This window comes from Protopterus annectens, chromosome 5.part1 (assembly GCF_019279795.1).
Source record: "Protopterus annectens isolate FY-2018-M chromosome 5.part1, PAN1.0, whole genome shotgun sequence".
Taxonomy (NCBI): domain Eukaryota; kingdom Metazoa; phylum Chordata; order Ceratodontiformes; family Protopteridae; genus Protopterus; species Protopterus annectens.
Window position 1 is genome coordinate 113,171,157 of NC_056736.1, and position 15,937 is coordinate 113,187,093.

The 15,937-nt window shown below is 36.0% G+C and overlaps 1 protein-coding gene across 1 annotated transcript in view; it reads right to left on the reverse strand.

Annotated features, from left to right (window-relative positions):
* OBI1 (ORC ubiquitin ligase 1) overlaps positions 1-14,500 on the reverse strand; it is a 955,599-nt gene extending 941,099 nt beyond the window's left edge. The window contains exon 1 of the mRNA XM_044072919.1: positions 14,291-14,500. Within this exon, the coding sequence (XP_043928854.1) occupies positions 14,291-14,365 (75 nt within the window). The 5' untranslated portion in view covers positions 14,366-14,500. The remainder of the gene's footprint in view (positions 1-14,290) is intronic.
* Between the last annotated feature and the right edge of the window lie 1,437 nt (positions 14,501-15,937).

Genomic DNA, 15,937 nt, shown 5'->3' on the forward strand with positions numbered 1-15,937 from the left:
ATCAATTGGATTATGCAGAAAATGGACTTGTTGGACAGAATGGGCCTGGTGGTACATAGTCAGGGTTTGATTCTGCTGCTGGAGAGAGGGTGTTTACTTTCATGGAGTCAATTTCTTAGTAGGCATCAAGGGTGGTTTGTACAGAGCTTTTCTTTTTTCTCATCATAAATGGCCTTATAGCAGCTGAGGCCCTCAGTAACTGTACGGAAAACTTGGGTGAACCTTTATGCGTTAGGATCTTGCTCCTCTAACTTTGCCATTCCTACTTCAATTAGACAAAAGGCTTCAGCCAACTTTTTTTAGCACTTTTTTGGATTTTGGGAGTTTCTAGGTCCCAGTTTTCTTCCTCAAATGCTATTGTCTGCTGTTCCAGTTCCATAAGGTTTTCATTGGTCAGTTTTTTGCCACGGGAGTCAAGTAACTCTATGACATCTGTGTCAGTGCTGTTTAACTGCTGTTGATTACCAATATCAACCACAGCTTGCCTGGTTTCAGCAGTTTCATCATCAGTAGAACCCTGTAAAGCAAGCGCAAAACGTGGGCACAATTCTACACTCTACTGCTTTACTTTATCCCAAGAATCAGCAATATTTTTGATGGCTTCCTAGAGGTTACAATTCTTCCAGAACTCTAAGTTCATACCATTACCTTGGGTAGCCCTGACTGTTTGTGAGAAGGTCCTCCATAGATAATAGACCTTAAATGAGACTATCACCCCCTCATCCACTGGCTGAAGTAGCTATGTGTTGTTGGGGGGGGGGGGGTAAAAATACGACCTTTACATTGGAGTGCAAGTGTTTTGGATGTCCAGGAGCTTTGTCAAGTAGAAGCATTTTGAAAGGAATGTTTTTGGCCAAGCAATACCTTTGAACAGCAGGAACAAAATGGTTCAAGAAACATCTTCAAGGATGGCAACTGTAACCCAAGCCTTTGCATTTGCCTTAAATAACAGGACAAGATGCTTTAATGACATGTTGTAGTGCCCTCAGATTTAAGAAGCTATACACAAGCAATGGCTTTAAACTTAAAATCACCAGAAGCGTTATCCCCACACAATAGCATTAGCCTATCTTTTGCTGTCTTATGCCCTGCTGCACTTTCTTCCTCTCTTGAAATCTAGGTCCTTTCAGGCATTTTTCTTTCAAAATAAACCAGTCTCATCTACATTAAATAATTGGTCCGGCAAATAACCTTCCTCTTCAATAATTTTTTCCAACATTTTAGGAAAATTTCTTGCAGCACTTACAACAGCACTTGCCGCTGTGTGGCTTTGTAATAATCATAGCTTTCATCAGGGCATGGCCTTTTACGATTCATTACTCTTGCTTTGTCCTTTAAAATTGTTCCAATCGTTGACTGGCTTTAGCCTAATGCCTTCCAATGGCTGATGGTACTTCAACTCTTTCGCATCTCTTTATGTCCACTTTATTTTCTAGGGCAATTGCTTTCCTTTTCTTTGGCACATCACTAACACATGCATTGGATTTATGTTTTGGAGGTATGGGTCGCGACATTACCAAAGGAAGTTCACAAAAGTGTCTGGCTGCAGTACAGTAGAGTACTAAAGTGGAGCTCCACAAGATACACATACAGTGCTGTACGGGATTCTGCAGCCAGATGTGTCTCAGGTCTGACTGGTCAATACTACCACTAATTAGCATTTCAATTCAGCTGATTCAGAGCAGTAATTTCCAGACATTCCCTTGCTTTATACAAACAACAGTACATAAAGATGCAAAACAGTACAGCAGAATGTTAAAAAAAAAAAAAGTTACTTACCTCTTTTTAAGCTTCATTTTACATTTCTGTACTACAGGCATTACTCACAAATTCTTTCCTGACTTTCAGACCTCTGCCAGACTCCTACTGTCACACAGACTCTAGGTGACCCACAATGTCATTTGCCCATTCTACTGTACTTGCTTCAATACTGTGTACTGTACAACCAGATCGCCAACACAGTGATCTCTTAACCTATCAGATCACTTGTTCTCCAGGAAGGCAGAAGTAACTACTCTAATAAGATGTTCAAGCAGCTTCACAAATGGGGAGAATGAAAGTACCATGGAATTTTCTATTTTAAAGGCAAGATTTTTGCAACTTTACAGATTCCCCATGTTATTTCTGACATTGCGGCAGCCTGCCTGTCGGATGTCCTTAACATGGGGACTGCCTATATGCAACAGTTCTCCAAGCCAGGCCAATTGCACAAGTGTCTAGATTTATACTAATAATAATAGTAAGCAACTCATCCAACTTTTGACATGAACACAGATCACTAGCATTATCATGTGTTACAGTTCACCAGTGTTATTAAGTGTTACCTTTGTATACACATAGCATTTATTACATTATACAAAACATTTCTGCTTTAGCAAATTGTTAATGACATGCTCATTTAAGGAATCCCTATTCACCTGCAAATGAGTAAAAAATTCTAAAAACAAAAGAATAACCAAAATCAGTTGCCACAGAATTCAAAGGAAACAAATCAACTTCGATGAAAAAAAAAAAAAAAAAAAAAAAAAATCACACAAACAATATACAACTTAATATTACATTACATACAGTACAGTTGTTGCTCTGACTGTACAAGTTGTTAAAGTCACACAAAAGCTGAAAGCTCTTTCCACTGTGTGTGAATACTATGTAAAAAGAGGTGCAACTGCATGCAAAGATCAAAAAAAAAAAAATCACAAACCGAGACAGGACTGCTTTGAATTGTCTTCTCTGCAGTCTGTGTGAATTTATAGCCAATTAGGTCCCTTAGGATGGCTAGAGTTCGCTAGTCTAAAACCCACCCCTTCCTAACAACAAACAGTGAAAACTAAAGGTACAACAAGAGAATATAAATCAAAGCAAACCTTGTCTGCATGCTATCCCTTCCTTCCTACAAACAGTGAAAAACAAAGGTAAGAAATAAAACAAATTCAAATAAAACATCTTTTACCAGACAGGATTGTTTAGATAAAGTTTGGATCGGAGATCTTAGGTCTCTGCATGGCATACATTTTGTGAAATAAACTAGAAATGTGTGGACGTCTAATGGGTTTGTGTGCGTTTTTAACTGGTTAATTATTTAAAACAGTTTTTAGCTCTAACCACTTAATCTTATGAAGTGATCTACAATGACAAGTTTTGCTGGGGATATTTTATCCTAATGGAAAAGGCATTGGCTTCCTAAGCAACAGACTGTGGTATTGAGTCCTAGTTGTGGTGATATAATCTTGATGCAAGTGGAACTTTAAAGCAGCTTTTGTGGCTCGAAGGGCAAATAGCTTGTGTGATGGTGTTCATGGTTCTAATCTAGAAGTAGTCACTTCTTTGCTGGTTGTCAGCTTGGCCTGCAAGGAAAAACAGACCAGCATGTCTAAACTTTGATGTGCTGTGGGTTCCAACCCTCACAGGGGGCACACATGTTATGCAGATGAAGAGGCATAAAGTACTGTAGGCAACAGAACCCAGGCTGTATTTATATGTACCGTTTTGGTTAGGTGGGATTTTAATTTGCATTAACGCACAACTTTTGAGTTGTTGAGGTTGCATAGTCAATATGTTTCTTAAAAGATTATCATCCAAGAATATACCTAAAAGTTTGGCATGGGAGCTTGGGTGCGTTATTTTGGGAGTCAGATTTCATCTGAACCAAATAAGAGTAGTTTAGTTTTATTGGCATTTATAAAAGTAATGAGTTTTTAAGCTGATGTTCTAGGCTTGGTTAAGCTCTATGGAATGCTACAACTCCCTGAGATAATTGGGAGTACATATAACAGTGCAGTAACCAGTGTACTGTATTAATGTGGCATAAGGAATCTTGGCAAACATGTCAATACAAAGATACTTTACAGAACTGGTCCAAACAATGAGCCATGTGGAACACCTATACTATGTGTAGAAAATGCTTGGAATCATCTTACTGCCTGCTGTAGGTTACACAGGTAATTTTTGAACCATTCTAATTTGTTGTGTACTAAATCCATATTACCCAACATCTGTAAAAGGACAAAGTGTGAGAGAGCATCAAAGACTTTAGATAGGTCTAAGAAAATAGCAGCTGTAGAAAAAAATGCCTGAAAAAAGAAACATGTAGATGATAAATAATTAGAAGGTGATACAACAGCTGTTTTTACATTGTTCAAGTATTTTAGAGACTAGGAACAGCATATCAACAGATCCAAAATGTCTCAGAAATTATTTCTTCTTTATGAAGAGGCATCATATATCCCTGCTTCCACAGGACTGGAATACAAGATTCTTTGATGGATTTACTTATAAGAATTGCAATAGGGTAGAACTACTGTATTAGCTGTAGTTTGAAGACATTCATATGGAAAACGGTCAGAAGCCTGTGAGGTACATTTTTAGCTTTTGTAGTAGCCTTTTAATAAAGATGACATTTACTTGTTGAAGGTTCAGTGTATTAAGCAAGCCATGTTAAGACACTGTCAGTTGGTAAAAGGTTATTGTTTTGCACAAGAGAGTGTTACTCATATCTACTAAATACCTGTTGAAAGTAGAGGCAATATTAATATCAGTTTCCCTGGGAAAGAACTTTTTTTGCCCGGGATAAAAAAAAGTTTGTTTGTCCAGTACTGTTTAGGGCTATTTAGAAGCTGGAGGAGCTGATGGGCAAAGAACATTTGCTTGCTTCTCCAGATGGTGCATTTAACCTGAATTCTACAGGTGTTATAAGTTTGACTAGACTGGATTGTTTGAGAGCCTTTCCACTATTTCAAAATGTTTTTACTGCTTTCCTTGCCACTCCTTTTGTTTATTCTAGTAGTATCAGTTGCTATTAGTATGAAACCAAAGAAAATAATGCTTGGTGTAGAATTGTGCATTACTGTTGTTACTGGCTCAATCTATGTTCACAATATACACACTCAAGTTGAATTTTTTGATTAATTTGGGTGCTAAAAATTCTTCTAAGCATGGCAACTGTTTTAACCACCTCTAACCACAAGCTTTTTGAACAATACTTTAGTTGCTTTTGAAAAAGCGATTAACATCTGAAATATTCTCATGGATCTTATATTTTTTAATGTAACTAAGAAAGAAAAATAAGTCACGACAGAGCTTAGGAGCAATCCATCAATTTATGAAGCCAGACAAGGGTGGGGGGATTGTTACAGTTGAAAAAGATGATTATGTTTGCAGTATTTACAACCTTTTGCAGGACACTGAGAAATATAGTGTTGTTTTGATAAACAACATTTTTTTGCATATACAGTGGATATAAAAAATGTGCACACCCCTGTTAAAATGCCAGTTTTTTGTGATATAAACAAAATGAGACCACAAATAATTTCAAAACTTTTCCCACTTTTAAAGTGACCTATAACTTGTACAATACAACTGAAAAACAGATCTGTTAGGGGGAAAAATATAAAAAGTACAATAAGCTGGTTGCACAAGTGTGCAAACCCTTAAATTAATACTTTGTGATTTCATTACAGCATTCAGTCTTCTTGGGTAGGAGTCTATCAGCATGGCACATCTTGACTTAATATTTGCCTACTCTTCCTTGCAAAATCCCTCCAAATCTATCAGATTGCAAGGGCATCTCTTGTGCACAGCCCTCTTCAGGTCACCCCATAGATCTTCTATTGGATTTAGGTCCTGGCTCTGGGCTGGGCCATTCCAATACTTCAATTTTCTTCTGGTGAAGCCATTCTTTTGTTGATTTGGATGTATGCTTGGAGTCATTGTCGTGGTGAAAGGTGAAATTCCTCTTCATCTTTGCTTTCTAGCAGACGTCTGAGGTTTTGGGCCAAAAGTGACTGGTATTTGGAACCATTCATAATTCCCTCCCCCTCGACTAAAGCCCCAGTTCCAGCTGAAGAAAAGCAACCCCAAAGCATTATACTGCCACCACGATGCTTCACCGTGGGGATGGTGTTCTTTTGGTGATGCAAAGAGTTGTTTTTGCCCCAAACATACCTTGGTCTCATCAGACCATAACACATTTTCCCACATGCTTTAGGGAGTCTTGATGTATTGTTTTGTAAATTTTAGCCAGGCCTGGATGTTTTTTCTGTGTAAGAAAAGGTTTCAGTCTTGCAACCCTATCCCATAGTCCAGATATATGGAGAATACGGGAGATTTTGTACCCTTCTCCTGACTGATACCTTTCAACAATAAAATCCCTCTGATGCTTTGATTTTTTATATTTTTCCCCTAACAGATTTGTTTGTTGGTCACATTAAAGGTGGGAAAAGTTTTAAAATGACTTATTGTGGTCTCATTTTTTTATATGACAAAAACCTGGCATTTTAACAGGGGTGTGTACACTTTTTATATCCACTGTAGAAAGATCGATCTTTTTTTAGAAGATGCGCTCATGTAGGGGATTCAGTAAGTAGAAATCTTAAGTAACCACATCAAAGCTACCCTGCATTCCCCACTGTGTTTGGTATACCCAAAATACACAAAGACATTCTTTGTCTCCCATACAGTTGGCCAATAACTCTAAGACATATCTTCTTGCTGTTTATATTGATCGTATACTCAAAAAACAGTATTTTACCTGTGTATCACAGATTCACGGGATTTTTCGGACAAGATGAAAACCCGTCTCGAGAGTCTGCAGTGATTTTTCCACCACTGATACAGTGGATCTTTTTTTCATCCATTCCTCACTCTCATGGCTTGTAAATGTTTTTCAAAGTTACCACAGATCTTACTTCACTGGACAGTTACACTGCAAATTTTATTGTTGAACTCATGGAATTAGTATTGACCAACATTTGAGGGTGAATACTACAGACAGGTCAAAGGTGTGGCTATGGGGGCAAGCTGCCCCCACCCCCATGTATGCTAATTTTGTTCTACACAGTTTGGAAAAATACCTAGATGATATAATGTATTTTATGGAATGAATGTGACCTGGATTTACACACCCAATTTTTGTCATATCTTAAGGACATAACATCTTTTTTGTCCTTTACTGGAAATTTTGAGATAGATGCTATTAATTACTTTGATGTCACTGTTTTTATGGATTACTCTAGGGGTATTTCTGTTCCAAGATCCACAGAAAGCCAACTTTTTCTAACAGCTTTTTGGATTATCATAATTGCCACCTTAATTATGTTAAATATTTTTAAAGGGCAGCTACTTGCAGCCCACGTGTGTTCTAATTTAACCCAGTTAAATCCGAAGTTCAGATTTTATCTACTTTTTTTATACAGAGGCTACCTTAAAGAATTAAAAAAAAAAAACAGTAACTGATGTGGTTGAATTGTGGGGTACAAGATACAAACCTGTTTTAGCCCAGGGCAACTCTTATTATTTCTTGTTCAAAAGATCCTTCTATGGATACCAACATAGTTTCTATGGTTAAATATGCACATGCCTTAGTGGTCACTTTTAATAATTATGCGAATTCCATTAAAAATATTGTGAATACAAACTGGAATATTTTTAAGGGTGACTATTTTTAGAATTCTGGGCCCTGCAGCTACTTTTAAGATGGGGTGTAATCTTAAACATTTATTTGAATATCCTTGTAATTTTTTGCATTTGATTAATGATGGTAAAAGGGGCACTAGAAAATGTGGCGCTGGTCATTAATGCCCTTTTATTTTGGAAGAGACGGTGTTATCAGTTGGTCAACAGTCTTAACATAGTTCTGAGAAATGGCAACTGTTCAGCTAAGGGGTGGTTTATACTGCAATGTGTCAGAAGCGTTTCAGTTTTTATATTGGAAAAACAGAGCGTCAACTCAGAAGGAGAATACAAAAGCATGTTTATACAATCAGAGCCAATAAAAACAATGTTTTACAATAGGCACGTGCAGGCATGTTCAGGATTCACCAGGTTTTTGTTTGGTATAGTGGAAATTATCCCCCAGGACATGAGAGGAGGAAATTGGGAAACTCTGCTTGAAAGGAGGGAATTGTTTTGGCAGCTTAGATTAAATGCTGCCAATGAGAAAGGGCTTAACGACTGCATTTCCATACAAAGCTGTTCAGCTATAATTTACTGTACATCTTAACAGCTTACTATTTTCATTACACTACGTTTCTGTATTTTTTAACATTTGTGTTTATTTTCAATTTTTAATTTAAATGGCTTCAGCTAATTGATCGTGTGGTTTTGTTAATTAAATGCTGTGGTTATAAAAAGGATCTGTTAGTGTGTTAAAAAGGACTTCTTCAGAACCGTCCTAAGACAAAAGTGCTCAGCCATCTTTTATTATGAATAAAAGTGCTTTTTATTATTCCTGCATCCTTCACTGGTTTAAGTGGATTTAAGGCATTCTTTACTATAACTGGTTTGTTTTCACCTGAGCTCCTTTTGGCAAAGCAGCACATTGTGAGCATTTTTCCATTTTCTGATCTTCTTAGATATAGAAAAGCCTCTGACACAGTATCCCACCAAAACTTATTCCAGGAACTAACTTCATTAAACCTTACCCAGTCAGACCTCTCCTGATTCGTAAGCTACATAACAGACCGCCAACAAGAAATTAGTTGGCAAAACAAACCCTCTTCCCTATAGCCTGTCTCATAGGTATACCCCAAGGCTCAACACATGGTCCACTGCTCTTTACCATATTCACCAACAAACCTAGGACTTTTATGCCACAATAATACAATAAGCAGATTACTCTTCCCCCGTATGTTCAGCCTCCTGACTACCAGTACTCCTTCAAAATAACAAAATCCTTTCTTGATAATATGTTTAGTCCCCTCAAAAAAGCAGTCCTTCAAAATTCCTTCCTTGATATTGAACACTACCTTGCAGACTCCCAACTGGTGCTTAACCCAAACAAAACAAAGCTCATGCTCTTCACTAACCGCAAAACATCCAAATCACCCCCTTTCACAATCTACTCTGCTAAACTAAAACCGAACCAGTACAAAACACCAAACTACAAGTCACAATGACAACAATTCTAGGTATGGCAAACACACCCTATGCCAACTCCCAACCACTGAGATCCTCCAACAAACTACTACTTTAAGTAACTAGCTCCAGTAATAGTCACGTGGATTATATGTCCCCAGACAAATATCTAAGGCCTGGAATACAAAACATGCATCCAGCTCATCTAAATTCAAATTGCTACTAAAGGAACATCTACCAAACAACTGGCTCTGTTTCTGTACTATGCCATCATCCTATTCCTCTCTCTTACTTACATGTACACTTTATATAGTCATTTAAAATTGTCGACTGATGCCTTCCAAAAAATGTAATATCCTTCAATTTTTGTTATATATTTGTGGATTAATTTTGAACAGCATTTTTATACTTGTACAGCAATCAACTCCCACTTATTCTGGGATATGGTCTGTTGTGTGCATCTCTGTTATCTTAGATATAAATACATCATAGTAATTTTTGCTTTTTTCACTGTAAATTGTCTTAATTCGAGTAAGTAAAACAGTAATCAGGATACACCACGAGAAGTCCAAGATAATCCACAAAATCTTTTATTCCATAAAACTGCAGAAGATAAGCGCTTTCACGTGCTGGAGCGCACGCTTCATCAGATCTACTAACATAAGTCACTGAGACCATTTTATACCATTTGAATAATTCTTAATCATATCAATTAACAGCTTGTTTAGTAATGAGTCAAACAGGACTTTAAAGATGTAGCTCATTTCTTCTGTGCAAATACAAATATAAATACAACACCAGTTCATTTCAAAATCCTAGCAAAATATATAGTAGTTACATTTCATACCCTAACTAATATTCCTAAATTATTTAAAAAATTCCTTGTAAAAAATTCCTTTTAAAAAATTCATTCAACTTTATAAAAAATTCTAATATATTATGCATGGTTTTCCATTACTTTGCTCTTTATTCATTCTCACATACTTCATATAACTTATTTGATGTTTATATTCCTATTCTATTTATGAAAAAACCTTCATGCTAGATGCCTATAGCGATAAAATAAATCAATTAATATAAAATTCAGCCAATATACAAGGAATATGTATTTAAGATAGACAAGCATCAATCATAAGATCCTATCTATAATTTTTACTTTCATTAAGCATCATGGTCTATATTCATAAGCGCTCAAGCAATGAGTCGTTTATTTTGCTTTTAAAGTACTGATTCCCTATTCGCTTGCATTGTGTACTATGTCTATTAAAATCAAAGGACGCATCGAGAGTGTAGGTGTTATATTAATTCTCTCGTGAATTATTAGAAAACAGTTCATACTACTCTCAAACCGCAGTCCACATTACTTTGTCTATTATATACTAGTCTTTGTACGCTATAACTTAGAAAATTATGAAGCTTATTTACATTTAGTTACTCTGGTCATTCAGTCTCCAGGACTATCTTGTTGCCTATATTAAATATATTATGTGCCTGAATTACATAGTATACGGGAATCATGAGCTTATTTCTAAACACTATATTAATGATTTTGTATTGTGTATAAGTCTGAATGTACCTAGAGCTTAGTGTGAAATATGATTTTATGTTCCTTTGATTATAGAAAACGGAATAACAATATTGGTTCCGGGAATTAATATTATTTATTTGTCTATAAATATATTATAGGTGTGTTCTGAAAATGCTAGAAATGCGTTCGATGTTAATACATGTATCTATCTAAGACCATATATATAAAGTTCTAATAAACTATCAGCCAAATCCACTTATTTAATCTATGACCTGAATGCGACAACTCCTATAACTACTATTATGAAATAAGCCAGAGAAATAATAAATGTCATATAGGAATAACATATTTAAATCTAATCATTAATTAATTAAGATATTAAAAATTGAGAACTTGTATTGTATCATAAAGTAAAAAACTGCTTTAAAAACAATTTTTAATATATCATTACTCATATAATAGATGTCTCACAATATACCTATCTATATGTGCAAAACATGTGAAAGCCATCATAGAGGTACTGACTATTTCTATAAATTTTAAAATTACACTATGTAGATATTATTAATTATTAATTATATTCTTAGATTTCCTGGATAAAAAATCATTTCATGTACTCTAGTAAAATTAGGGTCAATTATATATAGCTGTGTAACTTCAAGATTCTTAGTATTCTCTTAGATCAAGTGAAATTGAATTAAAACTACTTTAATTATTACCTAAATCTACTTGGTTACACATGCAAAAATTGTTTAAAAGTTCTAATAAAAACCAAAAATAATTATTGTTTATATAGTACTTCATGCCATCTTCATTCTAAAGTATTAGTCTATAATGAATTATGTCATAACACAAGTATGTTTCTCTACTAATAAAACTACTTTGTTATTTCAAAATTGGTTTTAGTGATAAGTAGTTATTAATACCTGGTTCCCTGTGTGCTCCTGTTCTGAGAATCCACTCTAGTTCTAGTTTATGTAGATGGTTATTCATGTCTCCCATCCTTATATTATCTTTTAGTGTTTGCAGGACCCTAATTTTTGTTATATATTTGTGGATTAATTTTGAACAGCATTTTTATACTTGTACAGCAATCAACTCCCACTTATTCTGGGATATGGTCTGTTGTGTGCATCTCTGTTATCTTAGATATAAATACATCATAGTAATTTTTGCTTTTTTCACTGTAAATTGTCTTAATGTAATGGAGCTTTTCCACCCAGACCTCCGCTGAAAATGGACTCTTAGCCCAGTCGGACATTTCCAGTAAACAAATGTAAAATAAAATACATAATTGTGGAAGGGGGAACTGCAAAAACAAGATGATGGGTTTACAAGGATGGTGAACTGAAATGCATGAGCATTTAATGATAAACACATATATCAGCGGCTACATAACTGCACAATTTTAGTGGTAGTGCATACCACCCTAGTAGTGCAGAACCAATACATGTTTTTTTGACAAATAATTGGGATGAACCAAGGATTAAAGTCACTAAATAATGGCATGCATTTGAGTTTCAGACTTCATATCCTTCAGAAAAATGCATGCTAGAGCAAATCCTGTTATTCTAGCAAGAGCAATTTTTTTAAATACATCCCTGTTTTTGGGCTTTTGCCCACCCACCCCATATTATGTCAGGCTTTGTCTAGATTTCTTGCTCTAAGAAGTTGAGAGGTATGCATCTGACTACTACAAAGGCAATATACAGGAAGCAGATGAGACATGCAAGTCTGTCAAAATAGTGCTAAGTAACTACATATGTAGACACGGTGTCCTGAAATGAAAACACACAATAAGCACTAGAAATACAGACAAACAGTGCAAATGAATGAGTCACAAAGGTTTAAATCCCATTTATTTATAGAAAAACTGTACGGCAGAATGTCTTTATAATGAACCAGAAGTGGTAGGAGGGAGGATATAAACCAACTACCATTACCTGAAAATGACAATCAAATATGCAAAAGTTCTTTTATAAAATCAACTGTGAAGTAAATCAGTCAACAAGCATTGCTTATCAATAAGGGTTATTAGCTATCTATGCACTGATACTACTAGACACTGGGTAGACACACCAAGGAGTCACATGAACATATGTTGCATCCACAGCATTAAAGTGGATTTCCCTCACTATGTTTGGTGCTTCTGAGATCCCTCCAGCCTTCTACAGATTAACTCCGGTAGAAAATACATTTAACAGTTACAAATGCCACAAAGGTAACTGTTCAAAAGTTTTTATTTAATAAGTCACGCTGACCCCAACTGTTAACAAAAATTATGCTAATCAGATGAAGCAGCACAGGCAGAAATGATTCAGACTGACAAACTATTCTTTCCGAATTTATTTGCTTACATATATTTCTGTTATTACATAGTTATTTGGGTTGTTGTGATGGACCAATGATATTTTTCAGCCCAATTTGAGCAAAAACAATTTGTTGCTTAAGTAAAATTTTAGAATAACAGCATACAATCAGCCGTATCAACACTGACAAGCGATAATTTTACAGTATACAATGTACCGCAGAAAAAGACAAACGGAAAATGTTCACGTCAACGTTGCTAATGGAGAAGAAAAGTAATCTTCCTAACCCTACCCAACAACAAGTTACTACAACCCTCCCCCCACCGTACGTGCCTCTCAACTGTCCAGATTTTCGCAGCATATTTTGGTCTATTCTTCATAAAATTTATGATTTTCTTGCAAATCAGTGAGGAGTAAATCAGTAAATAATGACATATAGTTTCAGGATTTCACATCCTTCAGAAAATGCGTTCTAAGACAAATTATGTTACTCCAGCAACTTTCTAAGTTTATGGCAGCAATATTTAAAAGCTGTCCTATTTTTGGGCCTTTGCCATCGCACCATTTGCAATGAAGGGGAGGCAATATACGGGATGTTTTAATCTTAGCAGTTAGCAATTAACAAAACTTGTTATTAAGAACTCTGTTGGATAATATCGCGCAATATATACTCCCTGTGTTAGCGGGGGTTTCCTCCCTCATCCCAAAAACATGCAGTAGGTAGACTGGACACTCCAAAGTGGCCACAGACGGGAATGCGTGGTGCGGAAGAACTACCGCGCAGTACTAGGCGGTGTAAGCGTTGGCTCTTGATGACTGTGACGCCCCGACCCATTGTGTAAAACGGGGAAAGGGGCTGTGAATAGATAGATGGATGGATGGATGCAACCCATAAAACAAGAAATCGTGGACTGCTGTTTTCAATTGCTATGGTAACGCAATGACAGGCAGCCATAACCGCTATTATGGAGGAAGCATATAATGCGCAGTGTTCCCAACTTGGTAAGAAGTAAACCAAAGTACCACAAACCTGAGCCAAGTCTACCAAATGGGCAGCATATTTTTTAAGACCAGGAAATTAAACTGCATAAGAGAAAGAGGCGCCAACCAACGCCCATCTACAAGAGAAATGTATTCATGGTGCTGTTGCTGAAGAAACGAGAGGAGGTATTCATATAAAGATAGTTAACAGTTAAATACCCAAAGCATTCTCAAAAGATAATACTACTCTGTACTTTTATTTGTCAACCGCTGTTGTCTTCATTCGGGTTCAATCAATGCAGAACACTTTAGCTAAACCAGTGGTACTGGCACATAACACTCAAGTAATGACACTAAACGTGACAGCTACGATTTTTTCAGAACACTTTAGATATTCTGACCACTACTAAAACATATTATTACTCGACAAGTGTTGATGCTGTGTCACAGTCAAAACATCTTTGTCGCTTGATTCCACAAAAACCGTAAATGCTACTCAGTTCTACAATTCAACAAAGACGTAACAAAAAGGAGATGCAATTCACGACTCCTGAACTGCGATTAGCGACAAAAATACATACAGACTATCGCCTGCAGCAAGTAGAAAGAAGTGGGACGTTACCTTTCCAAGACAGACGTGACAAGTAATCGGCAAAGTTAAAGACAGAGACACATTCGGAGAAGAAGAGTGTGCCATTGTTGTGAGAAATCTCGCGCCACAGTGAAACACAAACAATCATGCACACGCCTGCCTGTTCGCTACAGTACGCAGTAGAGGACAAACTTCATTAAATGCGGATTTCGGAGAAAGGAGTGGGGTGGGTTATGAAATTGAGCTGGGGAGCAAGAGTGTAGCCCTGCGTACACTTTGTACTCTACTGAGTATTTTTATCCTCAGCATCATATGAGCATAGCTTTTTCAGGTTATATTGTGTCTGCAGCTGTCTAAATGAATGCCGTTAACAACAAGTACAATATAGATACTCTAGAAAAAATATTTTTATAGTTTTAGGGAAAACAGCTGAAAATGTGTACAACTGTCTAAATGAATGCAGTTAACAACAGGTGTATTATTGCAAATCTAAAAGCAATTCTTTATAGTTTTTTTTGGGAGACAGCTGTAAATGTACATATATTTATTAAGTGCCCGAGGAGTCAGCATTTTGAGAGATGGGTTGATTTTAAAATCAGTGTTGGGGGGGGGGGGGGGGGGGTAGCATTAAGAGCTTGTGAGTACAAAATGGAATTTACTTGCAACACCCCTTCTTGGCACTGTTATGTACAAGTGAAATAGTTGAAAGGAAGTTCCTTGATCCAAAAGTAAGTTATGGATAATCACATTTGCCGTCAAGAGACAAGTCTAGCTTTTTTTGTTCAATTTCCATTGATAGAACTATTTTATAATGATCAAGCATCCTCTGGTATATGTCTCGGATGAGCATACTATTAACAGTTTTGCTTCGACCTCAGAATTTTGCTCTGGCTTTCACAAAAGTAATGATTTTATGAGCTTAGCAAATATTAAATAATATCAAATATTGCAGTTTCAGACTTCTAGTTTTTTTAGGAAAGTGCAAACTAATGCATAGCTTCTTATTCCATTAACTTGGTAAATTCATCCATACATCTACAGCCCATTTTGCCCATTTTTGCATATGGGATTGGTGTGTCATTTCAACAGTGACTATCATCTAGAGACAATGTTCATACCACTGGGTGGCTAACCCTGCCATGGTAAGCTTTGTTTGTAAATAATGTCAGCATTTAAAAAGTGTATCTAATTTAGGGCCTTAGTCCCTGATTATTTTTTTCTTTTCTCCCTGATTATAGAGAGAATTTTGAGAGGTGAGCCCTGATGTTTTTTTTGGCATTTTATGTCACTTACTTAAGACACATTAGCCAGGTATATACTGCATGTTCTAATCTGAATTCATTTTTAAAACATCTCTATTTTTAAACATATTTATTAAACGTGACATTTTCTAAGTGACATAAGTACATATACAATGATAGAAAAGAAAGCAAACCATAATATTTTCCTTGTAATTTTCACATTGTATACATATCCTTCCTTCCCTTAAATTATATCCCCCCTGAACATTAATCTACATGTATTGTTCTCACAAATTCCATTTACTTTATGTAATTTGCTTTTTCTGTTGTCTAAAGATTCTTCCTTTGGTTATTTTATCTGCATTACAATATTCTGTACTTCAGTTACTACTGCTTTAGATTTTGATTTTGATTTTCTAGAAATTGCTTTTCTTTT